Source organism: Triticum urartu, chromosome 6 (genome assembly GCF_003073215.2).
Source record: "Triticum urartu cultivar G1812 chromosome 6, Tu2.1, whole genome shotgun sequence".
Lineage (NCBI taxonomy): Eukaryota > Viridiplantae > Streptophyta > Magnoliopsida > Poales > Poaceae > Triticum > Triticum urartu.
The window spans coordinates 106,698,306-106,724,884 of record NC_053027.1 but is presented as its reverse complement, the minus strand read 5'-3'; the positions used below and the strand labels follow the sequence as shown (position 1 = coordinate 106,724,884).

Here is a 26,579-nt window from a genome sequence, read left to right as displayed (position 1 = left end):
TGTTTTGCATTCATATGTTTATGTAACAATGGTGCTTCTGATTGGCAGAGCAGTACTTCGCTTCAACATTATGGGCTTGTGGTCTTACAGCAATTGCTCAAAGGGTCCATTACAAATAGAACTTATTGTTTCAAAGCAGGATTACTTAGCTTTCTTCTTGACTGGTTTTCTGTTGAGGAATGGGAGGACACAGTTATAAAAATTGCAGAGTTAATTCAGATTATTGGAGGACATAGTATTTCCGGGAAAGATATCCGGAAAATGTTTGCTCTCTTGCGTGGTGAGAAAATTAGTGTCAAGCAGAAGCATAGCTCATTGCTTTTGACAAGTCTTAGTCATATGCTCAAGGAAAAGGGACCTGAAGCTTTCTTTGAGTTCAGTGGTCATGATTCTGTGAGTTATTTTCATTTCAGTACTTTAATTGTTTTCTATAATCTGTTTCCTGACATAACTTTAATGATCATTTTAAGTATATTTGCCTCAGTTGCCATTATGGTATACAAGTTTATATTTTGAAGCAATGCCATATTGTTCTCTTCATGGTTCTGAATAAAAGCTGCCGAACAGTTACTTTGTTTTATTCAAGTAATATTTATGTGGTGAATTTCTTCCCCTCAACAGGGTATTGAAGTAAAATCACCTGTTCAATGGCCTTACAGTAAAGGTTTATCTTTCTGCTGTTGGCTTAGAGTGGAAAGCTTCCCTGAGAATGGTATGATGGGCCTTTTCTCCTTTTTCACGGAAAATGGAAAAGGATGTTTAGCTATGCTTGGGAAAAATACTCTAGTCTATGAGGTAATGGTGGTTGCTGCCTTCATCTTTTCCAAGAACTTTCGGTAAATTAGTCTTGTATTTCTTTTTCATTGGTTAAATTATATCCTGACAAATAAATTCTTTGGTCAGTAAAATTGGGAAATATTTATTCAAGACAAAATTACTTTCTGAAGTTGGTTATTCGATCGCTAAGTTGGCTACATAATTGTGTGAAATCCAACATAGTTGCTGACTTACGTTTTTTTCATGAAAATCCTAGTTTGGTTTTACATATATTTCAATAAATTTCTTTGTTTCCTCAAAAGAAGATTTGTCTCCATTTCACTGACTAATCTTTGATCATGTAATGCTGGTTTCACCATAGATTAATCCACGCTAACAGAAGTATGATTTAATCCATGTTTCTATTTGAGTGAAATACACTATTGTTCCGTAAACTTTGAGGAAATGAGTACTTCAGTCCATGAACTCCAGAGACGCACACATATCACCATAAATTCGTTTAAGTGATGCAGTTTAGTCCAAAACTGGTTTGGTGGGGAAGATGACGCGCAGTTGGACCGATTGCGCGCACCCCAGCGAGAATGCGCGACGGTGCTCCTACACCTGCGTCTCCTGCTTGTACTTCCGCCGGGACCTGGCCTCCTGCCGCAAGGGAGACGCATGCAAGTAGCGCACAACGTCTTCGAGTCCTGGCTCCACCTGACGGCGATATGGTGTCGAGGTGGAAGGCGCAGTCGGTCTGAGAAATTTACAGAAAACTCCCTTGCTAAAACTCCCCCTCGGTCGAGGTCCTCCACTCGCACACATGCTGCGTCACCAAATCGTTTTTTGGACTAAAATGACTGAAACAAGTTTATGGTGCTATCTGTGCGTTTGTTGAGTTTGTGGACAGTTGTTTAGTAGCCATTACCAAGATGGTTTTTAAAACTCGGCCATTTTGCTGATAAGAACTCTATATGTTACTTAGTTATACATATAAATCCATATGGCATGAGCTCGTTATTTGACTTCAGTTGTCGAATAACAAAGTTTGATTTTAGTATTAATGTCAAATTTAATCACCCTATCTACCTTATGCAGTCTGTCAGTCAAAAGAATCAGTGTGTTTTGTTGCCTTTAAGCCTCCCAACGAAGCAATGGAAATTCCTTTCTGTTACTCATACAGTAGGGAGAGCTTTTTCTGGAGGAAGCCAGCTGAGATGCTATGTAGATGGCGATTTAGTATCAACTGAGAAATGCAGGTGAGTTAGCACACCATTTGACTGAGCCTGTTCTGTTTCTGTAATAATATCTAAGGATTTGAAATAGTCCCTAGTATTTTCGTGTTTAATATTTGAAATTTCTTTTCTTTGTCCATGGTTTTTATCACTATTAGTTCTTACATGTGTGTGTGTGTGTGTACCTAATAAGGACTCCTAGACCAATACTAATACTCCTTAACACCCCCCTCAAATGCAATGTGTATTCAATAGCATTGCATTTGAAGAAGTGTAACACTAAAAAATAAATGATAACCCAAAATCCGCGTCTTGAGAGTGTAGCATGAAGATTCTTCAAAACCTGTTGAGTCAAGCCAAAGGAGATAAAGAGAAGATGGCGCATTAGAGGAAGACACCACATCAGTAGAAGATACAAGAGATCAATAGAAGTTGGGTTGTCAAAAGTTGGCACATCAAGAGGATGAAGCATTGCACACAAAATCATAGCCCAAGAAAACTGGCGGCAAAAGAAGCTCGGCAGCATGAGAATGGACGTAGATTGACAATGCAAAAGAGGCCACAAAAATCCTATAGAAAGGACAAGGTTCAGAAAGAGGCTGACGGATAAAGATATGGTGGACTCGCATGACATGAGAAACACGAAGAAGAGCAACGGACTTGGTGGACACAACGGAAAACATAGAGAGCTAGAAGCTAGAAAGCATACACTAGACGAAGATGCAAGCCATGTAGTCAGAAGAGGCTGCGGAGGAGACCGTGCAGGTGAGATGCCGGCAGGAAGCAGAAAAGAAGAGCAACTAGTGGAAGAGCACAACGCCGATGAAAGGTGTATGTGCGAGACGGAGTCGACAAAGAACATCGTCGAGAATCACCAAACATCAAGGGAAAGAAGAGATGCTAGATGACATTGTACCCCCCCCCCCCTACTTGAAAAATCTAATCTACGAAGAAGGAACACCCGTATGGGCACTTAAGGTAGAAGCAGATCAACAGATGTAGGAGAGCAGCACGCAAGCAGCAGCACAAGGAGGACAGTAGCATACAAGCAGTAGCACAAGGAGGACAGCAGCATGTAAGCAGCAAACAGCCAGGCATGCGCGCTAGCAGAGGAGAGGTGCATGCGGGGAAGCAGGCTAGCAGCCCTGCAATGCGAGAGCCAGCCTGGAGGCGGAGGGCAGACGCGGCTGTTGGAGATGGGCGGCGGAGAGCAGGCCGACGGGAGTGGCGATCTGAACGGTGCCGCCATGCGGGGATCTGTAGGTGTGGAGGAGATAGCGTTGGCCCGATCCAATTGGGCCCTAGTCGATGCAGGGATTGAACGAGGCGGGAGGCCGAAACAAAATTGATCAAGAGGAGGACGAGTTGTGGCGTTCGGGGAAGAAATCCCTAAACCTGGGCTCATGATGCCATGTCATGGATGCAACTTATCTCTATTGCATAACCCAAGGGGCGTATATATATTAGTACATCAGAGCAACTCCAACGCGGCGACCATTTCGTCCGCGCACGTCCGTTTGGGTCGGTGCGAACAGAAAAGTCGGCTCAACGCGCCGACCCAAACGGACGTGTGTTCGCTTTTCGTCCGCCTGCCGACCCATTCCCGGCCCATTTTTGAGCCTCATTTGCGTCGGCGCGGACACGAGACGGACGCGCGTGGTGCCCGCCTACTCCTCCCCTTGGCCCGCTAGCCGGTGGCACATTGGCCATCCTCTCCCATTCCAACAGCAAACCCTCGCCCGCCTTCTTCGTTGACGCTGCCGCCGCCCATTTTTCGGTGCCTCTGCTAGCTGCCAGTGCCGCAACATCCCCCCCCCCCCCTCCACCGCCGCCACCTCCCACGTCGCCGCCATCGCCGTCTCGCCGCCGGGGCTCTGAAAGCTTTCCACCCCCACCTCCCCGACATAGCCGCGACCAAGAAGCTGCCTCGCCGCCCCGCCAGCTCCTTCGTCCTGACAACGGCACGCTCGTCAGACGCCGCTAGGGCAGCCAGCTAGTCCGAGGGTGGCCCGACTCCCTTCGCCGGCTGGCTCCTTCGTCGACGCCCGCAAGCTTTTCGATAGTTTGCCAAGGTACAAAATGGACCCCGCTGACGAGTTCTTTTTCCATAATTTCCTTTGCGACTCTGACGATTCCTCGTCCGATGATGAGGAGGAGATCTTGACTGCCGTGTTGGTCCATCACCACCTCAATAGCCAGCGGTCGTTGTTCCATGGCTCCATTCCGGGGCACCTTCCGGCGTTGAATCGCAACCGAGAGAGCGGGCATTTCCTTCTTTGGAAGGACTACTTTGACACAAAGAAACCACTGTTCAAACATCAGAAATTCCGGCGCCATTTCCGTATGGGTAGGCATCTTTTCAACCGTATTAGAGAGGGGGTGGTCGGATACGATGACTATTTCGAGTGCAAAGAGGATGCCCTTGGAAAGATTGGCTTCTCCTCTTATCAGAAATGCACTGCAGCCGTCCGGATGCCTGCATACGGAGTGCCCGGTGATCTCATTGACGAGTACGTCTGTATGAGCGAGTCTACATGCCTAGACTCCATGTACAAGTTTTGCAAGGCTGTGATTGTTGTGTTTGGCCCTGAGTACTTGAGAGAGCCGACTCCTCAAGATACAACCCGCTTGTTGGGATGAATGCCAGTAGGGGCTTCCCAGGGATGCTTGGCAGCATAGACTGCATGCACCATAGACTGCATGCACTGGGAGTGGAAGAACTGCCCTTCTGCTTGGCAAGGGCCATATAAGGGCCATGTCAGGGCTTGCACTGTCATACTTGAGGCCGTGGCATCACAAGATCTTTGGATCTGTCACTCTTTTTTCGGCATGGCTGGATCACACAATGATATCAACGTGCTTCAAAGCTCGCCGGTGTTTGCAAGGCTTGCCGAAGGCAACAGCCCACCGGTGAATGTTACCATTAACGGCCACAACTACGACAAAGGATACTACCTAGGTGACGGTATCTATCCTCAGTGGACCACTATTGTGAAGACAATCCCCAACCCTGTCGGAGAGAAGAGGAAAATATTCGCCCAAGAGCAAGAGAGTGCTAGGAAGGACGTCGAGCGTGCCTTTGGTGTTTTGCAATCTTGATGGGGCATCGTTCGGTATCTTGCTAGGACTTGGGAGCACGAAGAAGCTGTGGGAGGTGATGACTGCTTGTGTGATCATGCACAATATGATCGTAGAAGATGAGCGTCCGGGACGTATACGATCAAGGGTTTCAGTTTCAGGGTGAGAATGTTGCGCCTGAGCATGGAGGAGCGGCAACGTTTGAACAGTTCACCCAATTTCATCATGAAATGCGTGATTGGGAAACTCACATGCAGCTGCAAAATGATATGGTCGAGCTTATGTGGGCTCATGTTGTCAACCAATAGATGTATCCTTTTTATTTGGCTTGTAAAACTATGCGAGAACAATTTAATTTATATTCGGGCTTGTAAAATTATGCTTTATATTTGGTTTTGAATACTATGCTTCCTTGTGAAACTATATATTTGCTTGTGAAATATGCAAAGTGTTCATTGAAAATGGAGGCCAGCCGGCCACACCGGCAAATATGGGTCGGCGCGTTGGGCGCACTGCTGACCCAAATCAAAAAGAGGGCGGACACCGAGCGGGGGCCAACACAAACGGAGCGCGTTGGAGTTGCTCTAAGACTTGGGGTACAAGGAAAGAGACATAGCCTAATAAGGACTCATAGACCAATACTAATACTCCTTAACAGGTGCAAATTTGCTAAAACTTCGAAAAGAAAACTGGCATCTACATGCCCTAACTGCAAAAGATAGCAATTGGATCCTGTGAGCTCATATATGGTTAAGATATCAAGGATTTTTTGTCTGTTGTTTTGATTTTCAGTATATTAGTTAAGATGTTTTATACCACTTCTTTTCTGTTCTCAGGTATGCAAAAGTCAATGAAGTGATGACTCGCTGCAGTCTTGGAACAGAATTAATGCCCATTGGTGAAGAACCAACTTCTCTTGGTTTTGAGGGCACTTTTGCTTTTACTGGTCAAATGGGCCCAGTTTATGCATTTTCTGATGCTCTCTCTGCCGAACAAATAAGAGGCATATACAATCTTGGACCAAGTTACATGTACTCTTTCCTTGGTGATCAAAACTTGCTTATGAATAATGACTCACTTTACAAGGGAATTTTGGATGCAAGGGATGGTATTTCATCGAAGATGATTTTTGGCTTGAATGCACAGGTACGAACTGGCCTCCAAATAACATGTTATATTTTCTTGATCAATTGCTGGAACCAGAGAATTGAATATTTTGTTCTTTTTTTTCTCCTAGGCTAGCAATAATAGGACTTTGTTCAATGTGTCTTCTGTACTTGATAGTCTTGACAAGAGCAAGCTTGAGGCAACCATCATGGGTGGTACAAAGTTATGCTCGAGGCGCTTGCTGCAGGACATAATTTATTGCGTTGGAGGTGTCTCTGTATTGTTTCCTCTTCTGATACATTTTGATGATGCCATCACTCATAGTGGAGAATCTCCCACTGGGGATCAGTTGGCAGGTCAAGTCATTGAGCTTGTTGCATCTGTTCTGGATGGAAATGTAGCAAATCAGCAACAGATGCATCTTCTTTCTGGATTCTCTATTTTAGGCTTCTTGTTTCAATCTGTTTCACCACAGCTGCTAAATTTCAAGACTCTTTCAGCACTGAAGCACTTGTTTAATATTTTGACAAACAGTGGTGACGTCTCTCTCTCTCTCTCTCTCTGTCTGTCTCTCTCTTTGTCTCTCTCCCGACAGTCGGCCACATTTTTCTGCCTGCTTGAAACTATGTATATCACTAACATATCTGTTCTTTCAGGTATGTCAGAAATTCTATTGAAAGATGCTCTTTCACAAATTTATCTGAACCCGCATATCTGGGCATATTCAAGCTATGAAGTACAAAGAGAACTTTATCTGTTTCTGATACAGTATTTTGAAACTGACGGGAGATTGTTACCAATGTTATGTGGACTCCCTAGGATCATTGATATTGTACGCCAGTTTTATTCAGAAAAGTTAGATTCTAGGTCTTCTAAGCCTTTGCTGCATTTGGTTACTGAACAAGTGATTGGAGAGAGACCACATATAGAAGAAATTCGCAAGATTCGTCTTCTCCTCTTGAGTCTGGCAGAAATGAGCTTAAAGTAAGTACTTTCAACTTTACATTCAGAGATGCAATGTTGTGTTTTTTTCTCAATCCGTACTTCCATATTTTTGTTTGTTCTGCTATCATTGTTTTATTATCATTCAATGCTGCCATATACTCAAGTCTAAAAGATATATTCCTTGGATTCATATGCTAACAATTCAACTAACTTTTGTTGTAGGCTGAAGGTCTCTTCACATGATATAAGAGCTCTTGTGTCCTTTTTCGAGAAAAGTCAAGATGTTGCATGTATCGAGGATGTACTTTACATGATTATCCGTGCTCTTTCACAGAATTCACTTCTATCATCTTTTCTGGAGCAAGTAAATTCTGTTGGAGGTTGTTACATTTTCATCAATCTTCTTAAGAGGTAATGCACATCTAGTTATTTATGAGTCATATTTTGGACCTAAGTCATGCAGTGCTTATGTTTTGTGCACTTTACTGAGTGATAGACTGATAGGGGCTGTTTGGATTAGAGCCCCGAGCTGCCGTGCCAAAAAATAGGCGTTGACTGAGGGGTTAGTTGCTTGTTTGGTTGGCCGCCGATAAATTGGTGTGCCCATGTTTGCTTTGGCTCCTCGGTTCATTTCACGCGAACATTTTGGCGAGAAGCAGGAGCCCGATTCCTTCGCCAATTTTTTGGCGCACCCGCAAATTGGTAGGGCTAGCCCTGGCGGCATCCAAACAGCCCCGTAGTCTCCGAGTGTAAAGTTACTATGGATCAAATTCCACTTTGACAGGGAGCTTGAGTTTTAGCCACCCGTTTAGTCAGTGATAATGCTATTTTTTGTGCATATTGCATTTTGATCTTTGAAATAGGTTCTGTGCCCATTTTTTCCGGACTAATTCTTCTGAGAATGATGGGTCTATGCTACCATAGTTTTGCCTCATTTCCTGGCATTCCTTGTTTATATGTCTAAATCATGGGCATTATGTAGTGTGGAAGATGACTGTTCTGATTCTGTATTACCCTTTGCAATCCGTGTTTCTTTTAACTTCTCAATCAGTATTATTGAGGATGTGTATTTATAACATCACCTGCTGTTCAGGGAATTCGAACCAATTCGTCTACTGGGTCTTCAACTTCTTGGAAAGCTTCTGGTTGGAGTTCCATCTGAGAAAAAAGGACCAAAACTTTTTGGCCTTCCTGTAGGACGGCCTAGATCTATGTCCGAAAATATACGGAAAGGAATAGCAGCAACACCCCAACTGTTTTTCTATTCAATATCTGAGAGACTTTTCAAATTTCCACTTTCAGATCATTTATGTGCTACTTTTTTTGATGTTCTTCTTGGTGGAGCCAGCCCTAAGCAGGTAAATTTTGTCAAACTTCACATTGAATATGGTGATACTATGCTGTTTATCCTCTGATGTTAAACTTCTGTAAACAAATGATCTGATTTGTTCGTTATATTTTTTGTTCAGGTCTTACAGAAACGGTCCCAATCTAATGAGCTAAAAGATAGAAGCAGTATGTCAGTAGTGAGCTTGGCTCCATTTTATGTTCCTCAGATTTTGGTCTGCATTTTTAAATATATGCACTCTTGCCAAGATGCTTCAGCACGTGCAAAGATCTTGAGTGATCTTCTTGATTTACTTGATTCAAACCCCTCAAATGTTGAAGCCATCATGGTAATTGCCACTTGCTGTATTTCTAGGCCTATACAAATTACTTCTATGTTATCATAATTCATAAATCAATTTCATCAGGAGTATGGTTGGAGCTCTTGGCTTGAGACATCTGTGAAGCTTGATGTCTTCAGGGACTACAGACCAATTTCGAAAGCTAATTATGCCAGTTTGGAGACCAATGAGCTAATTCTTGTGAGGAACATGTATTCATTAGTCCTTTCTTATTTTTTGTGCTACGTGAAAGGTGGCTGGCATCAGCTGGAGGACACAACAAATTTTCTTCTCTTAAAAATTGAGGAGGTTGGAATGCTAACTCGTTTGTTTGTGTTACAGCAATCTAGTAGCCTTTCCCATGTCCTAGTAACTCTTTGAGTATTGCTTAATCCACAGGGACAGTTAACAAATTTCTGTCTGCTGCGAGACATTTTCGAAGATATCATTGGAAGCCTGCTCGAGACTTCTCCTGATGAGGACATATTCATTTCACAGCCATGCCGTGATAATATCTTGTACCTTTTGAAGCTGAGTGATGAATTGCTTGTTGATCAAATTGGAATTAAGCTCCTGGTATCCTCTGAGCAACATGTCCTATAGAACAGAAAAACATGCTACACTTTTCTTTTTGTATAGTGCGTCGTTCACTCATTCTGCCCCTTTTTCTCTCACAGTTTCATCCACCTGATATGTGTGCCTCTTCATCCGATGGCTCACAGAAAGATGACATTGGCTCTGCATTTGTGGAAATTATAAATGCTGAGAGCAATAGCCAACCTGCAAGGTAATATATACTCCCTCCGTCCCATAATATAAACGCGTATTATGGGACGGAGGGAGTACCATACAAAGCTCGTACCTCATGATGTGTACCATCAATAGGATCCTGACTATTGTAGAGGAGGGGGGGTGGGGGGGTGGGGTGGCTTTGGCTAAAACAGGTTTTGAGCCAATTGAGGAAAATAGGTTTTGCACAAATCAGGATGTAGATGCAATCCTTAGGGTATTCCCTTATTGAGCAATGTGGTGAGCAAGCAATCAGTATGGTGAGCAAGCAATCAGTATTCCTCTAAGAAAAGTAAACGCACAAGTATAAGATCAAGAGAAGAAAACCACAGATGGCCTCGATGAATGTATAGAGCCTTAGATGCAAACCACGGGATCAACATATATTAGCAAGGGAAGATAAATGCATTGTAACCCTTATTGAGCAATGTGGTATTTGATAGGTATCAAGCTACTAGGCAACGCTAAAAGTAAGCTTAGCAACTTGGTCTTCAACCTAACGACAAAGATCGTGCATTGCTATAAAAATGCCCCCAGTCTTTATTTTTAACTTTGCCTTGAGACACTTTACTCAAATCCGGGATTATTTCTCCTTCATTAATCACAATGAAAATGTTCATACAATAGGATTGTTTAATCATCAAAACTAATTTATGAGATTAGATATGCTTTCGCAATGCAACCATATGGAAAAATATCTCTAATAGGTAATGACGTAACGTGCACATGTTAAAGATCAAAGGTGCTGAAAATATCCACTACTTGTACTGAATTGCACACTGGAGGCCATCATGTATTCCTGTGAAGAACCTTATCCTGATGTCGTGAGTGCCTGATGTGTCACATCATGGTTCTTTTTTTACAGCTCATTTAATCATTTATATTTTACTCAGTTTAGTAGAGATTGTTTCACAATCACCACACAGGCAGGACACAGAGACAAGCTTAGAGAAGAACAAAGATCTGTTTGGTTCATTGGGGGAACATGCTATAATAAAGCATGATTGGGATTTTGCTGCTTAAGTTGCTGATATTACCATTTCTTCTTATATGCCTGTTAGAGATATATAGTTGTGTTATAGTAGAACTCTTTGTATTTCCTGCTGTATGTCCGTTTCCTACTCTTTCTTATACATGTATTTGTATATTATGGGCCTAAGGCCAAGGAGTAGAACAAGTTGCTTCCCTCGTACTCCCTCCGTTCCAAATTACTCGTCGCAGAAATGAATGTATCTAAAACTAAAATACATCTAGATAAATCCATACCTGCGACAAGTAATTCGGAACGGAGGGAGTATAATAGAACAAGGTTTCCAAACCTTTTTTTTCCTCCACATGTCTGGTTGCTGACAAGGTTGCTGCTCTGTATTTTATATTTCCTTTTTGTATGTACGTTTCCTACTCTATCCCATGCATTTGTATATACTCCCTCCGTTCCTAAATATAAGTCTTTTTAGACATTTCAAATGGACAACAACATATGGATGTATGTAGACATATTTTAGAGTGTAGATTCACTCATTTTGCTCCGTATGTAGTCACTTGTTGAAATCTCTTGAAAGACTTATATTTGGGAACGGAGGGAGTATTTGATCCTTAGGCCATGGGAATGGAACAAGTTGCTTCCCTCATGACAATGTTAAGTGGAATACCTTAGGATTAGTGACTGCTGCTGCATTACAAGTAACATTTTGGTGGTATCTGGTAGTTAGGCGATTCAGTATCGGTAATTTGACACCGAACTTCCTCTAGTAACTCTTGTTCCCATTTCTGTTCACTTGCTTACCTTCTGTTTGATGATATGTAAGAGTAGAACTTCTGATAAATTTATATTTACCATCTGTAAATATGTTTATTTTGCACTTTTGCAGTCTTCCTTGGAGTAGCAACATATTTACTGATGGTGAAAAACTGAGTGATGACTGGTGGAGCTTTTATGACAAAATCTGGACTCTTGTTTGGAACTTGAATGGCAAGGGACAAAACAGATTGACACCAAAGGGTTCAAGTGCCTCTGTTCCATCTATTGGGCAAAGGGCACGTGGGTTGGTAGAATCGCTAAATATCCCGGCTGCAGAAATGGCTGCTGTAGTTGTAACTGGAGGCATTGGTACGGCATTAAGTGCAAAGACGAACAAAATTACTGACAAAGCCATGATGCTACGAGGAGAAAGGTTCCCAAGAATCATCTTCCACCTTGTAATTATGTATCTCTGCAAAGCTGGCTTAGAAAATGCATCCAAGTGTGTCCAGCAATTTATAACAATGCTTCCTAATCTTATTTCCGAAGAAGATCAATGCAAAAACAGACTGCATTTCATAATTTGGTATGGCTATCACCCTTAAGACCCATGGGAATATCCCCTTGATTATCGTGGCTGTTCTAGTAAATTCCTTTTTGCTGCAGGTCTTTACTAAGGGTTAGATCCCACTACGGGGAACTTGATGATGGTGCACGTTTCCATGTTATTTCACATTTGATTCTTGAGACTGTCATATATGGAAAGTCCATGCTAGCCACTAGCATCTTGGGCAAAGATGATTCTGCTGAAGCAAATAGCAATAAAGAGTCCGGCTTCATTCTTAATCTTGTACAGAAGGATCGTGTTCTTGCTGCGGTTTGTCTCTCTTCATTTTTAGTTTAGTTCAAAAGTATTGTGCTTTGGCATGAAAAAATTAGATGCCTTACATTGTCGCTCCCATTTTTTTTCTTTTTACCATGCTCTTTATGATTTTTTTTCCAAACACCACTAGCAAGAAATAAACAGTTTGTTACTTGCCAGGCTTCTGATTTAGTAAAATACATGAAGGACACAAAGGCTGATCGCCTGAGGCAACTCCAGGACCTAAATTCTAAACTTGACGAGCGCTTGATTGAAGATATAGAACAACTCCAAAGCTTGGAAGATGATATACAGTTTGCAAAGACTGCCGCAATTTCTGGGGATGACAATAGGAAAGCAGCTTTCAAGCTTGCATTTGATGAGGATCAGCAAATTGTTGCAGTAAGTTGTGGTCACAGTAAATTTTACCAAATATTTCAATGTTTAGTAGTTTGAATTGCAGATAAAACTGACATGTTTTATATCAGGATAAATGGATACATATTTTCCGCGCTTTGAGTGACGAAAGAGGACCATGGTCTGCTAGCCCCTTTCCAAATAATTTGGTGACATACTGGAAACATGACAAGACAGAGGATAAATGGCGGCGGCGAATGAAGCTGAAGCGTAATTATAAGTTTGATGAACGCATTTGTCAACCACTGTCCACCAAATCTACTAATGAAAATACCGCCCCGTCTGTTGATCCTTTTGTTAGTGCCAAGATTCCAGAAAAAATGAAGCGCTTCCTTCTGAAAGGAGTGCGTGGAATCACAGGGGATGTTGGTTCTGAATCATGTGAGGATAACAATGATACAAGTGAGCCTTCCCAGAATAAACCATCAGAGAATCAGGTGTCAAGTGATGCTGCAAATTCTAAAGACTCTTCAGATTATCCTACTAGTAGTGTGCAAAATAGGAAAGAACAATCATCTACTGGTGGAGATAATGATTATGCTGAGGTAAACAGGCTTCATTATATGCGTTTAACATTTTGGCAGATTTATTGTTGTATCCTCAGACCCTTGGTTTTCCTTTCCAATTTCCAGGTGCTGTCTTCTGTTCACTGTGTTCTTGTTACACCAAAAAGAAAACTAGCTGGACAATTTACTATCACTCGAAATGCCCTGCATTTTTCTTTTGAGTTTTTGGTCGAAGGCACAGGGGGCTCATCTGTTTTCAACAAGTTTCTAGATAACAAAGAATCAGATGCCAAGAGTGAGCTGGGAAGTGTGGAAAAGCTGAAGGGTAATTCTGATGTAGGACGAGGCAATGAGGCTGGATCTGGTGATGCTCTGATGAAAAGTCAGTCTAACAAGATAAAACACCATAGAAGGTGGAAAATAACCAGGGTGTGTTGTCCGCCCACTCTCATTGTGTCTGCATTCGTGCATGTGTGTGAAAGATCTGACTCCACTTTTCTTTGTTGACAGATAAGAGCAGTTTACTGGACACGTTATCTACTACAATATACTGCAACGGAGATATTTTTTGATGATGCAAATGCACCTATATTTCTTAATTTTTCCTCCCAAAATGATGCTAAAAATGTTGGGTCTCTTTTAGTTTCCTTGAGGAATGATGCTTTGTTCCCCAAAGGAAGTACAAAAGACAAAAATAGTGTAATTTCGTTTGTTGACAGAAAAGTTGCCCTTGAAATGGCTGAGAGTGCCAGGGAGAGTTGGAGAAAAAGGGAGATCAGCAACTTTGAGTATCTAATGATTCTGAATACTCTTTCTGGACGATCTTACAACGATTTAACTCAATACCCTATATTTCCTTGGATATTGGCTGACTATTCATCAGAAAAACTTGATTTCAACAAGTCATCTACTTTCAGGGACCTGTCAAAGCCAGTTGGTGCATTGGATGCAAAACGCTTTAAGGTATTTCCCGTAGCTATGGGGTATCGTACTGTCTCTCCCAGTTATCATCTCTGATAAATAATAAACAATGTGCAGGTTTTCGAAGATAGATATCTTAATTTCTGTGATCCTGATATACCAAGGTTTGACCTAAATATTTTTGAATTGCATTCCTAAACTTTTCTTGTGTCCCAAGTTTTCTCTAGACGCTCATTGCATCAAAATTTTGTTTTTCCTTCTGCAGTTTTTATTATGGATCACACTACTCTAGCATGGGAATTGTTCTTTACTACCTTCTAAGGCTCGAGCCTTTTACTGCTCTGCACCGCAATCTTCAGGTCCTTTATCTGAGTAATTCTGTACTAGCTTGAATATTAGTCTCTTACTCCCTGCGATCCATAATAAGTGCCGCAGTTTTATACAAGGTTGAACTAACCTTAGTTCAAACCTGTGACACTTATTTTGGATCGGAGGGAGTACTAAATAAGTGAATTTGTTTAGGATGTGTATATATTCTTTCATGGCATATCTTTTCACTGAACAGCAAATAGTACTATAGCTAATTAGCTAATACTACATTACTTTATATGTTTATTTATGCAGGGTGGTAAATTTGACCATGCAGACCGTCTCTTTCAGAGCATTGAAAGCACATATAGGAACTGCCTATCAAATACAAGTGATGTCAAGGAGCTTACACCTGAATTCTTTTACATGCCTGAGTTTCTTGAAAATTTGAATTCATATCACTTTGGGGTAAAGCAGGACGGTGAACCTTTAGGCCATGTAGGTCTCCCTCCATGGGCAAAGGTAATGATTGATAATTTCTGCAGTTTTTTAGATTGACTTTGTGCGAATGTACTCATATAACCAATCTAAATATTTGAAAGAGTTACCAATCTAAATGTTTGGAAGAGTTATTATTGGTTAAAGGTACACAATATTTAGTGCACACGAGGGCAGAAGAATTCATGATCAAAGGAAACATGTCTTGTGCAGGGTTCACCAGAAGAATTCATTCATATCAATCGTGAGGCCCTTGAAAGTGAATATGTAAGCTCTAATCTTCATCACTGGATTGACCTCATATTTGGTTATAAGCAGCGTGGCAAGCCTGCCGTTGAGGTACATGATTTATCACCCTTTTGCAGCATACTTGAGTTAGTAGATCACACAATTTGACTTTACTAATCAAATACCAATTATCTGGGGCAGGCAGCAAATATATTCTACTATTTGACATACGAGGGTGCTGTTGATTTGGAAAACATGGATGATATGTTGCAGAAGTCTGCTATCGAAGACCAGATTGCAAATTTTGGACAGACACCCATTCAAATTTTTCGGAAGAAACACCCAAGAAGAGGACCTCCTATACCAATTGCACACCCACTATATTTTGCTCCACAGTCGATAACAGTGACTTCTGTTGTTCCTAGTGCAATCAGCTCTTCATCATCTGTATTGTTCATTGGCTTGTTGGATTCAAACATTGTCTTGATGAGCGAGGGGCTCATACTGTCAGTAAAACTTTGGCTAACAACGCAATTACAGTCTGGTGGAAACTTCACATTTTCTGGATCACTGGTCTCTTCCTAATGAAAACTATATCTAATAGGGTAAAATTATTAGTCCATAAGTGTATGTACTTTTATTTATTATGTATGTTCTTTTCTTGTAGGAGCCTTTCTTTGGAATTGGTTCTGATGTTATTTCTCCCCGAAAAGTTGCCACTTCCTTGGCTGAAAATGTTGAGTTCGGAAGACAATGCCTGGCAGCTGTCCAAATTCATGGTGACAATTATTTAATTTTATGTGGTAATTGGGAGAACAGTTTCCAGATCATTTCCCTTAGTGATGGAAGAATTGTGCAGAGCATCCGACAGCATAAAGATGTTGTTAGCTGTGTTGCAGGTGGTTAATCCTTTCTGATGTGTATGGTATTACATTTACTCTTTAAGATCCAGCATTAAGCATATATAGTTGAATAAACTGCAATAATATACTCCCTCAAGTATCTAACATTAAAATGTAACTAGATACATCCGTATTTAGACAAATCTAAGACAAGAATTTTGGGACAGAGGGAGTATAAGTCTTTTAGAGATTCCAATGTGGACTACATACGGAGCAAAATGAGTGAATCTACACTTTAAACTCTGTCTATATACTCCCTCCGTTCCGAATTACTTGTTGCAGGTATGGATGTATCTAGATGTATTTTAGTTCTAGATACATCCATTTCTGCGACGAGTAATTTGGAACGGAGGGAGTACATCCGTATGTAGTTCATATTGAAATCTCGAAAAAGACTTATACTCCCTCCGTTCCTAAATATAAGGCTTTTTAGATATTTCGATATGGACTACATACGGAGCAAAATGAGTGAATCTACACTCTAAAATATGTCTATATACATCCGTATGTGGTGACCATTTGAAATCTCTAGAAAGACAAATATTTAGGAACGGAGGGAGTATTTAGGAACGGAGGGAGTATAATGGAATCTAACTTACTTGCTTCCATTAATTAATTTGATTAGTTGTAGTCTTAATTAATTTGGTCAAACATGGTCTAATTCTATCAAATACTCCCTCCGTCCCAGAATAAGAATACAACTTTTTACTAAATCAGCTACACTTATTTTGGGACGGAGGGAGTATTACTTGAGTTCTGAGCCATCTTGGGTATGCACTCTTAACCTGAGGGAGAGATCAGTTAGTGCTAGCAACTAAGCAGACCTCATAGATGCTTTCTTCCATTCAATTTTGCCTTAACATCTTGGGAGCACACTTTTTGTGCAGTTTCATCTGATGGAAGTGTAATTGCAACTGGAAGTTATGACACGACTATTATGATTTGGCATGCATTCCGAGGAAGATCAAATGACAAAAGATCAAAGAATGCAAGTAATGACCTATCAACTAAGGACCATGTTATCATCGAAAACCCTTCTCACATCTTGTGTGGTCATGATGATATTATCACATGCTTATTTGTTAGTAAGGAACTTGATATTGTTATCAGTGGATCAAAGGATGGAACTTGTATATTTCATACGCTGCGTGAGGGGACTTATGTTCGATCCATTCGACATCCATCAGGTGCTGGCCTGTCAAAGCTGGTGGCATCACAGCATGGTAGGATAGTATTTTATTCTGACAGTGATCTCTCCTTGCATATGTATTCCATAAATGGAAAACATATCGCTTCATCAGAATCCAATGGCCGCCTGAATTGCATGGAACTAAGTTGTTGTGGAGAGTTTATGGTATGTGCTGGTGATCATGGACAAATTGTTCTGCGGTCTATGGATTCTCTCGGAGTTGTTTGGAGGTATGATGGATCTGGGAAGACAATAACTTCTTTAGCTGTGACTCCCGAGGAGTGCTTTTTGGCTGGAACCAAGGATGGCAGCTTGATTGTATTTTCAATAGAAAATCCATTACTTCGCAAAGGCGGCATACAACGAAACAAAGTAAAATCTTCTGTAGGTTAGTGGTGTGTGATTAAGCAGCGCTCCTTGCTGCAAGTTCTGAACAAAGGTGAGTCAGTGGCCACAGTCAATGCAGCTTGTCATGTCATTGTTTTCTTGTTTATACCTTTTTTTTATCACTCCATCCTTAATGTCTTTGTGCTGATGCCTTGGACCATTTTGTTTGTTCTCATCTCCAAGCTTGCAGAATGCTCAAATTACTTAGTCAATCTGCCCTTCGGGATCTTTCCAGGGGAGGAGATTGTTGTGATGCTCTCGTCAATGGGGGTATTTTACTGTACCTAGTCATTTATGCTTCTCATTGTACCTACAATATTCACTGTAGTTAGACACGCTACTAGGTTTTTAATTATCATAGGATTGATGGAAGAGGAATACTCCCTCTGTTTCTAAATATAAGCCTTTTTAGAGATTTCAATACGGATTACATACAGATGTATATAGACATATTTTAGAGTGTAGATTCACTCATTTTGCTCCGTATGTAGTCCATATCGAAATATCTAAAAAGCCTTATATTTAGGAATGGAGGGATTAGATTTTGTTGTAGTTAGCCGGCATACTTTTCTAGGTTTCCAGTTGCATGCATTGGCTAATAATTAAACATTCTAGTGCACTTTCTGTGTTCTTCAGGATATTTTTAGGGTAGGATGCTACTTTGACCTATCCATGCTTCAAGGAAGAAGACTATTTTTAAAATTGTAGTTGGCCTACCGTTATGTTTTTTCTTTGGTTTCACAAATTGCATGCCTACCGTATTTTTTTTCCGGGAATATTGATGTTTCTATTTTGAACTCTGCAGGTCACCGGCAGTAAATGTAAAAGAGAACAGTTTGTTGCTCTTCTGTACATACAGCTTTAGATTGAGGAGTTAGGATTCTACAGGATGCCTGAGCTGATCAAGGTCCACAAGCGGATAATTCTTCTAACTGCAAAATGGATACGTGGTAACTAATACCACAGTACTTTCTCCTTTTGATTTTCGAGATGAGCTCGGATACCGTGGTGCTGGACTGCTAGTTGCATAGCTAGTGCATGCGAGTGTAACATAATCTCGTGCGGTGTTCTTACAAGTTAGGGCGAGCAATTTCCTCTCCCAATAGAATTTATCTGTATGTATTAGATGCCAGTATCCTGTAGTTACGAAATCATACATTGTACATGAAGCTCATCTTCTCAGTGGGAAAGTAAGCGGCGCGTGGTTGTGCCATTAGTCTCTTGAGACCCAGAAACCTTTTTATGAACTTCGGGGCTAGCTCTTCTTTCTAATGAAATTTCGGTAGCAATTTCCCCCCGAAAAGGAGGACAACCCTTGGTCTTTGTATCGATTGGTGCGCACGGCCAATCTCGGTAGCAAGATGAGCAGTGCTGTCTAATACTTTGCGGAGCTCTCATGTGCGTGCCATGATTTTGTGGCCTACAACACATGGAGAGGCGAAGGTGAGACATGGATCGTGAGCGGAGATGGTATGATTTGAAGGAGAAGTCTAGCGGCAGGGGAAGGAAGACCCGAGTGAACAGAAGGGTGACCTGAGTCGCTTAGTCGGATTAGACCACTCGAGCCAAGGAGGCTCTACCCCACCGGGGCCTCCTGCCATGAACGTGGCGGGCCTGCATGCTTCGACCCCCGAGCCACCCATGCTGTTGGAAAACACGCCACGCGCGGAGGAAAGCGCGGATGGCATGGCTGCACAAGAGACAGTTGCATTCGGGAAGATGAAGGCCTTCTGCTCCAGCATCATACAGAGGCTGGCGCCCCCACTGATACGCGAGGTACAGGCGACCCAGCTACGTCCGGAGGCCGAGTCCTTCACCCCAAAGCGTACTACCAGGGCGGCCAAGCGCTCGGTGCAAAACCATTCGAAGGCCACGCCAGCTGAGAATGTTCTCCTCCATGCGTTGGGTACCGTCGCGGGTATAATTTTTACCAAATGATCTCTGCCTCCCCCCCCCCCCCACCCCCCCCCCCCCCCCCCCCCCCTCGCCGTGCCGCCCGCCGAGGCGCCGTTGACCGACGATGACCCCTCCCCCCTCCCCCTCGCCGTGCCGCCCGCCGAGGCGCCGTTTATCCGTTCCCTTCATCCTTTCCGCCACCTCCTCCATCTTCATCCTTTCTGCCCCTCCTGCTTGCCCCCCATTCCTTGTACCGGTTTCCATGGGTGCCTATGATATCACGGCGTCAGAGGTGAGGCGCCTTAGAGAGGAGCTCGTAGCCAAGGATGCGCAGCTCCTGGCCAAGGATGTGGAGCTTCGTCAGCTCCGGGAGGAGAAGAGTGACTTGCTCCTCCGTCATGAGCGTCAGCTGACGGAGCTTCATGAGCGTCAGGCGTCGAAGACTAAGATGCTTGTGGCGTTGTCGGCGTTGTTGCAGGAAGCGGCGGCTACGCTGGTGCGCGAGCACTCTGATCGTGAGGATCTCCAGGGTCGCCTGGACCGCTTGCTGGATCATGTCACCACACAGGTGGTGAGGCTTCGCGACGCGTACCATCATGTGACCGCGACCATGCCAGCCGTCGAGCTAAACCCGTTCGGTCACCCCATCGACTTCCACGAGCTCCGGCTTCCTGACCTGGTCTCCTTCTTCAGTTATCTCTCTAAGAAGGTGAACCGTCTCCGTGCGGCGGTGGATGAGGCGTTGGACAAGGAGGGGGGTCGTGGTGCCGTCGCCATTGGTGGTTGAATCCTGTTCGGACTTCATCACCGCAATCCATTCGTGCCATTCGACGCCGTCTTCGACGAGCTGGCTCCTCTGGACCGGGAGCAGGCTCTGCGTGTTGGGGAACGCAGTAATTTTAAAAAAATTCCTACACACACGCAAGATCATGGTGATGCATAGCAATGAGATGGGAGAGTATCGTTCACATACCCTCGTAGACCGTAAGCGGAAGCGTTACGAGAACGCGGTTGATGTAGTCGTACGTCTTCACGATCTGACCGATCCAAGTACCGAACGCACGGCACCTCCGAGTTCAGCACACGTTCAACTCGATGACGTCCCATGAACTCCGATCCAGCAGAGCTTCGAGGGAGAGTTCCGTCAGCACGGTGGCGTGATGATGGTGATGATGTTGCTACCGACGTAGGGCTTCGCCTAAGCACTGCAACGATATGATCGAGGTGGATTATGGTGGAGGGGCACAACACACGGCTTGGAACAATCAACTTGCGTGTCTTTGGATTCCCCCGCCCCCGTATATAAAGGAGCAAGGGGGGAGGACGGCCGACCTTGGTGCGCCCCAAGGAGAGGAGGAATCCTCCTCCTAGTAGGAGTAGGATTCATCCTTTCCTAGTCCTACTAGGAAGGGGGAAGGAAAGAGAGGGAGAGGGAAAGAGGGGCCGCGCCCCCCTCCCCTAGTCTAATTAGGACTCCTCATGGGAGGGGGTGCGCCACCTCTTGGGCTACTGCCCTCTCTCTCCTCTCAGGCCCACTAAGGCCCAATACTTCCCCGGGGGGTTCCGGTAACCCCTCGGGCACTCTGGTTTTCTCCGAAACAATCCGGAACACTTCCGGTGTCCGAATATAGCCGTCTAATATATCAATCTTTACGCATCGACCATTTTAAGACTCCTCGTCATGTCCATGATCACATCCGGGACTCCAAACTACCTTCGGTACATCAAAACACATAAACCCATAATACCGATCGTCACCGAACTTTAAGCATGCGGACCCTACGGGTCCGAGAACTATGTAGACATGACCGAGACTCGTCTCCGGTCAATAACCAATGGCGGAACCTGGATGCTCATATTGGTTCCTACATATTCTACGAAGATCTTTATCGGTCAAACCGCATAACAACATACGTTGTTCCCTTTGTGATCGGTATATTACTTGCCCGAGATTCGATCGTCGGTATCCTCATACCTAGTTCAATATCATTATCGGCAAGTCTCTTTACTCGTTCCGTAATGCATCATCCTGTAACTAACTCATTATTCACATTGCTTGCAAGGCTTATAGTGATGTGCATTACCGAGAGGGCCCAGAGATACCTCTCCAACAATCGGAGTGACAAATCCTAATCTCGATCTATCCAACTCAACAAGTACCATCGGAGACACCTGTAGAGCACCTTTATAATCACTCAGTTACGTTGTGACGTTTGGTAGCACACAAAGTGTTCCTCCGGTACTCGGGAGTTGCATAATCTCATAGTCATAGGAACATGTATAAGTCGTGAAGAAAGCAATAGCAACAAACTAAACGATCATCATGCTAAGCTAAACGGATGGGTCAAGTCAATCACATCATTCTCTAATGATGTGATCCCGTTAATCAAATGACAACTCATGTCTATGGTTAGGAAACTTAACCATCTTTGATCCAACGAGCTAGTCAAGTAGAGGCATACTAGTGACACTCTGTTTGTCTATGTATTCACACATGTACTAAGTTTCCGGTTAATACAATTCTAGCATGAATAATAAACATTTATCATGATATAAGGCAATAAATAATAACTTTATTATTGCCTCTAGGGCATATTTCCTTCAGTCTCCCACTTGCAGGGCCGGCTTTGGACAGTGCGAGAGGTGTAACGGCCCGGGGCCCAGACTAAAAGGGGGCCCATAGTATATATGCAGTATATATATTATATATTACGGATTAGTGGAAAAAAAAAGAATGACTAACGTCCAGCCCAGGTAGCTCTGAGCCCACCCAGCAAGCAGCACGCAACCACCACTAGGGCATGCCCAACCAAGGCCAGGCAACGCCCGTTGCCCTGTCGTTCGCCTGGAATCTAGGGAGACGCACCGACACAGGAGCATGGAGACGCATCGACACAACAGCACGCCGCCTGACGCCGACACCAGTGCACCGCACCGAACCTGGAGCTGAGTTTGGGGATCAAATTGGCAAGAATTCGGGGAAGAGATCAACTGATCAAGATCATCATTCAGAAGGTAATAATTCTCAGATCAATCTATTTATAAATCCTAATCTATAGGTGAATATTTTCCGATGGTCTCAATTCTAAAACTTCTCATCTAAAAACATAACATCTTCAATCTCTTATACTGTATTCGTGTTTCTCACTTGCAGCATAATCATGTTACCTAAAAAACATCTATCTGGCTGTGAGAAAAGAAACAACAAGAAAAGAGTAGACAAGTTGATTAAATCTCGGGAAGGCGTTATGGATATGTTTGTCTTGAGGCCTGGTGCTGCTACAAATTCAGAGCAATTATATATCACAAATGGTGAATAAAAACTTGATGATACTAAGAAGGCCGTTGAGTAAAATCATGTCAAGAAAAATAACGTTGCAGAAAATGATGCCGATCAGCAGACGGAAAATTTTAGTGACCATGAGAATCTTGGAAATGCAGATGAGCAGGGTTCTTCTTTTGATATATATGATCCTAGAACTTGGAATATTCTTGACAATAAATCAAGAGATATTCTCATTGAAAAAGGACCTATAAGGGAATACAATCTTGTGTTTCCCGAAGATGAAATTAGTGGCAGGCATTTTTCATATGATTACTACACAAGAAAGTAACGGAATGGCAAGTTCAGTGATCGGAGGTGGTTAGTGTACTATAAACACGTGAATAAAGTCTACTGCTTTTGATGCAAATTGTTTAAATTTGGAAAAAGCAAAAGTCTGCTAGCATCCGAGGGATTGAAGGATTGGAGACATTTTAGTGAGAAGCTCAAATTGCATGAGAATAGTGTTGAGCATATCACTAACATGAATACTTGGAATGAGGTAAGGCTGAGGCTAAGTAAAAAGGAAACAATTGATAAAGACATGCAACAAGAGATTGCAAGGGAGAAGGAGCGATGGAGACTTGTTTTAATTAGAATTGTTGCTGCTGTGAAATTTCTTGCTAAACATAGTGTGGCTTTTCGAGGATCGAATGAGAAATTATATCAAGATAACAACAGAAATTTTTTGGGAGTAATTGAAATGATGGCAGAATTTGATCCTGTAATGCAAGAGCATCTTCGGCGCATTAAGAATAGTGAAATCCATCATCATTATCTTGGCCATAATATTCAGAATGAGTTAATTTCCCTTCTTGGTCGCACTGTTAAATATTCTCTGTTGAGGATAATTAAGGATGCAAGGTATTTCTCTGTCATCTTGGACTGTACACCTGACGTGAGCCATCAAGAACAAATGACTCTAATTGTGAGGTGCGTAAACATGTCAAGTACTACTACAAAAATAGAGGAGTTTTTTCTAGAGTTCTTGAAGGTGGATGATACATTCGGACTTGGACTTTATAATGTGTTAATAGATTCACTTAAATATGTTGGTTTGGATGTTAAAGATGTCCGTGGACAAGGGTATGACAATGGTTCGAACATGAAGGGAAAACACCAAGGGATACATAGCATACTACTTGAAACTAATCCAAGAGCATTATTCATGCCATGCGCTTGTCATAGCCTGAACCTTACTCTTAGTGATATGCAAAATCTTGCAGTAAAGCTGTTACCTTCTTTGGTGTTGTGCAAAGAATTTATATATTGTTTTCAAGCTCTACTAAAAGATGGCAGCTATTGCTTGATCATGTTCCAAAAATGACAGTTAAGTCTTTGTGTAACACTGCGATGGGAGAGTCGAATAAAGAGTGTCCAGGCTATCAGATATCAAGCACCCGAGTTAAGAAAAGCATTACTGGAATTGAAGAGAACTTCTACCGATGACGCCAAGACTAAGAGTGACGCAAAATCTTTGGCTAGCGCACTTGAGAAATTTGAATTTTTACTTGGCATGGTCATTTGGCATGACATTTTGTTCACTGTAAACATGGTGAGTAAGAAGTTGCAATCTAAGTTTGTGTGCATTGATGTTACTCTTAAACAGATTGAAGGTGCCATCTCATATTTTAAGAAGTACATAAATGACGGCTTTGCAAGTAGTCTGGATATTGCGAGATCTATTGCAATTGACATGGGTGTACAACCTTTGTTTCCTGTCAAGAGACGTATTACTAGAAAAAGACAGTTTGATGAAATTAGTGGCAATGACGAAAATAACCAGAATGAAGAAACGCAAGCAAGTGAGGTGGAATCATTTAGAGTTAAATACTTTTTGGTGATGATTGATGTTGCAATTGCTTCCCTAACTACTAGATTTGAGGAACTGAAGACATTTGGGAGCATATTTGGTTTCTTGTTCAACTGAAAGAGTTGAAGTCCTTGGATGATAATGATCTAAGAAGATGTTGCACTAATTTTGTCAACAAATTCACTCATGGTAAGTCAGCAGATGTCGATCTAGATGATTTCGTTTCTGAACTAAAAGTACTGCAGATGACATTGCCAAACACATTCATGTCAGCAGATCAGATATTTGAGTTTTTTAGAGATGCGGATTGTTATCTAAATGTCTCAATTGCTTATCGTATCATTTTGACCGTACCTGTGACTGTTGCATCAGCTGAAAGGAGTTTCTCAAAATTGAAACTATTGAAAAATTATTTGAGGTCAACGATTGTCTCAAGAAAGATTGAATGGATTGGCCATGTGCTGCATTGAGAAGAATATGCTGGATAGTATTGATCTTGACACTCTCATTGATGATTTTGCGTCAAAAAATGCACGAAAGTCTCGTTTCACATGATCACTGGAGGTTAGCATGCTATTTCAATATGTTTTTTCTGCGTTGTAACTTCCATGATACTTGGTTTGGAACAAAGACAGGGAAAATAACATATGCTTGATTCTAGTAAAAATATATTAGTTTTATGATTTTATAGCAATTTTATATTTTCATGTATCAAATTGGATTTTTCTCTCTATTGGGCCCACTGGTCGGGTTCGCACCGGGGCCTTCGAAATCATAGAGCCGGCCCTGCCCACTTGCACTAGAGTCAATAATCTAGTTCACATCTTTATGTGATTAGTTCACATCTCCATGTGACTAATACCCAAAGGGTTTACTAGAGTCAATAATCTAGTTCACATCGCTATGTGATTAACACCCAAAGAGTGATCATGTTTTTCTTGTGAGAGAAGTTTAGTCTACGGGTCTGCAACATTCAGATCCGTATGTATTTCGCAAATTTCTATGTCTACAATGCTCTGCATGTAGCTATTCTAGCTAATTGCTCCCACTTTCAATATGTATCCAGATCGAGACTTAGAGTCATCTAGATCGATGTACAAAGCTTACATCGACGTACCTCTTTACAACGAACTATTTTTATCACCTCCATAACCGAGAAATATTTCCTTAGTCCTCTAAGGATAATTTTGACCGTTGTCCAGTGATCTACTCCTAGATCACTATTGTACTCCCTTGCCATAATCATGCTAAGGTATACAATAGGACTGGTAAACAGCATAGCATACTTTATAGAACCTATGACTGAGGCATAGGGAATGCCTTTTCATTCTCTTTTTATTTTCTGCTGTGGTTGGATTTTGAGTCTTTACTCAACTTCACACCTTGCAACACAGGCAAGAGCTCCTTCGTTGACTGATCCATTTTGAACTACTTCAAAATCTTGTCAAGGTATGTACTCATTGAAAAAACCTATCAAGTGTCTTGATCTATCTCTATAGATCTTGATGCTCAATGTGTAAGCAGCTTCATCGAGGTCTTTCTTTAAAAACTCTTTTCAAACACTCCTTTATGCTTTCGAGAAAATTCTACATTATTTCCGATCAACAATATGTCATTCACATATACTTATCAGAAATGTTGTAGTGCTCCCACTCACTTCTTTGTAAATACAGGCTTCACCGCAAGTCTGTATAAAACCATATGCTTTGATCAACTCATCAAAAGTGTATATTCCAACTCCGAGATGCTTGCACCGGTCCATAGATGGATCGCTAGAGCTTGCACATTTTTGTTAGCACCTTTAGGATCGACAAAACCTTCTGGTTGCATCATATACAACTCTTCTTTAAGAAATCCATTAAGGAATGTAGTTTTGACATCCATTTGCCAGATTTCATAAAATGTGGCAATTTGCTAACATGATTTGGACAGACTTAAGCATCGCTACAAGTGAGAAAATCTCATCGTAGTCAACACCTTGAACTTTATCAAAAACCCTTTTCGATAA

General features: G+C 42.2%; 1 protein-coding gene across 4 annotated transcripts in view; it reads left to right on the top strand.

Annotated features, from left to right (window-relative positions):
• Positions 1-18,760, top strand: part of LOC125516059 (BEACH domain-containing protein B) — a 29,815-nt gene extending 11,055 nt beyond the window's left edge. For 2 of the 4 annotated variants that reach the window (XM_048681547.1, XM_048681545.1), the window contains exons 15-41: positions 49-393; positions 622-795; positions 1,858-2,018; positions 5,909-6,218; positions 6,310-6,715; positions 6,836-7,163; positions 7,347-7,535; positions 8,218-8,482; positions 8,594-8,800; positions 8,879-9,100; positions 9,191-9,367; positions 9,469-9,578; positions 11,452-11,907; positions 11,988-12,198; positions 12,364-12,585; positions 12,672-13,145; positions 13,233-13,535; positions 13,617-14,069; positions 14,145-14,191; positions 14,293-14,386; positions 14,652-14,858; positions 15,048-15,173; positions 15,264-15,635; positions 15,730-15,961; positions 16,852-17,592; positions 17,724-17,810; positions 18,346-18,760. In XM_048681547.1, the coding sequence (XP_048537504.1) occupies positions 49-393; positions 622-795; positions 1,858-2,018; positions 5,909-6,218; positions 6,310-6,715; positions 6,836-7,163; positions 7,347-7,535; positions 8,218-8,482; positions 8,594-8,800; positions 8,879-9,100; positions 9,191-9,367; positions 9,469-9,578; positions 11,452-11,907; positions 11,988-12,198; positions 12,364-12,585; positions 12,672-13,145; positions 13,233-13,535; positions 13,617-14,069; positions 14,145-14,191; positions 14,293-14,386; positions 14,652-14,858; positions 15,048-15,173; positions 15,264-15,635; positions 15,730-15,961; positions 16,852-17,546 (6,786 nt within the window). In that variant the 3' untranslated portion in view covers positions 17,547-17,592; positions 17,724-17,810; positions 18,346-18,760. Of the gene's footprint in view, positions 1-48; positions 394-621; positions 796-1,857; positions 2,019-5,908; positions 6,219-6,309; positions 6,716-6,835; positions 7,164-7,346; positions 7,536-8,217; positions 8,483-8,593; positions 8,801-8,878; positions 9,101-9,190; positions 9,368-9,468; positions 9,579-11,451; positions 11,908-11,987; positions 12,199-12,363; positions 12,586-12,671; positions 13,146-13,232; positions 13,536-13,616; positions 14,070-14,144; positions 14,192-14,292; positions 14,387-14,651; positions 14,859-15,047; positions 15,174-15,263; positions 15,636-15,729; positions 15,962-16,851; positions 17,593-17,723; positions 17,811-18,345 lie in introns of those variants that run through there. The other 2 variants (XM_048681546.1, XM_048681548.1) reach the window with 2 other exon arrangements.
• The last annotated feature ends 7,819 nt before the right edge of the window (positions 18,761-26,579 follow it).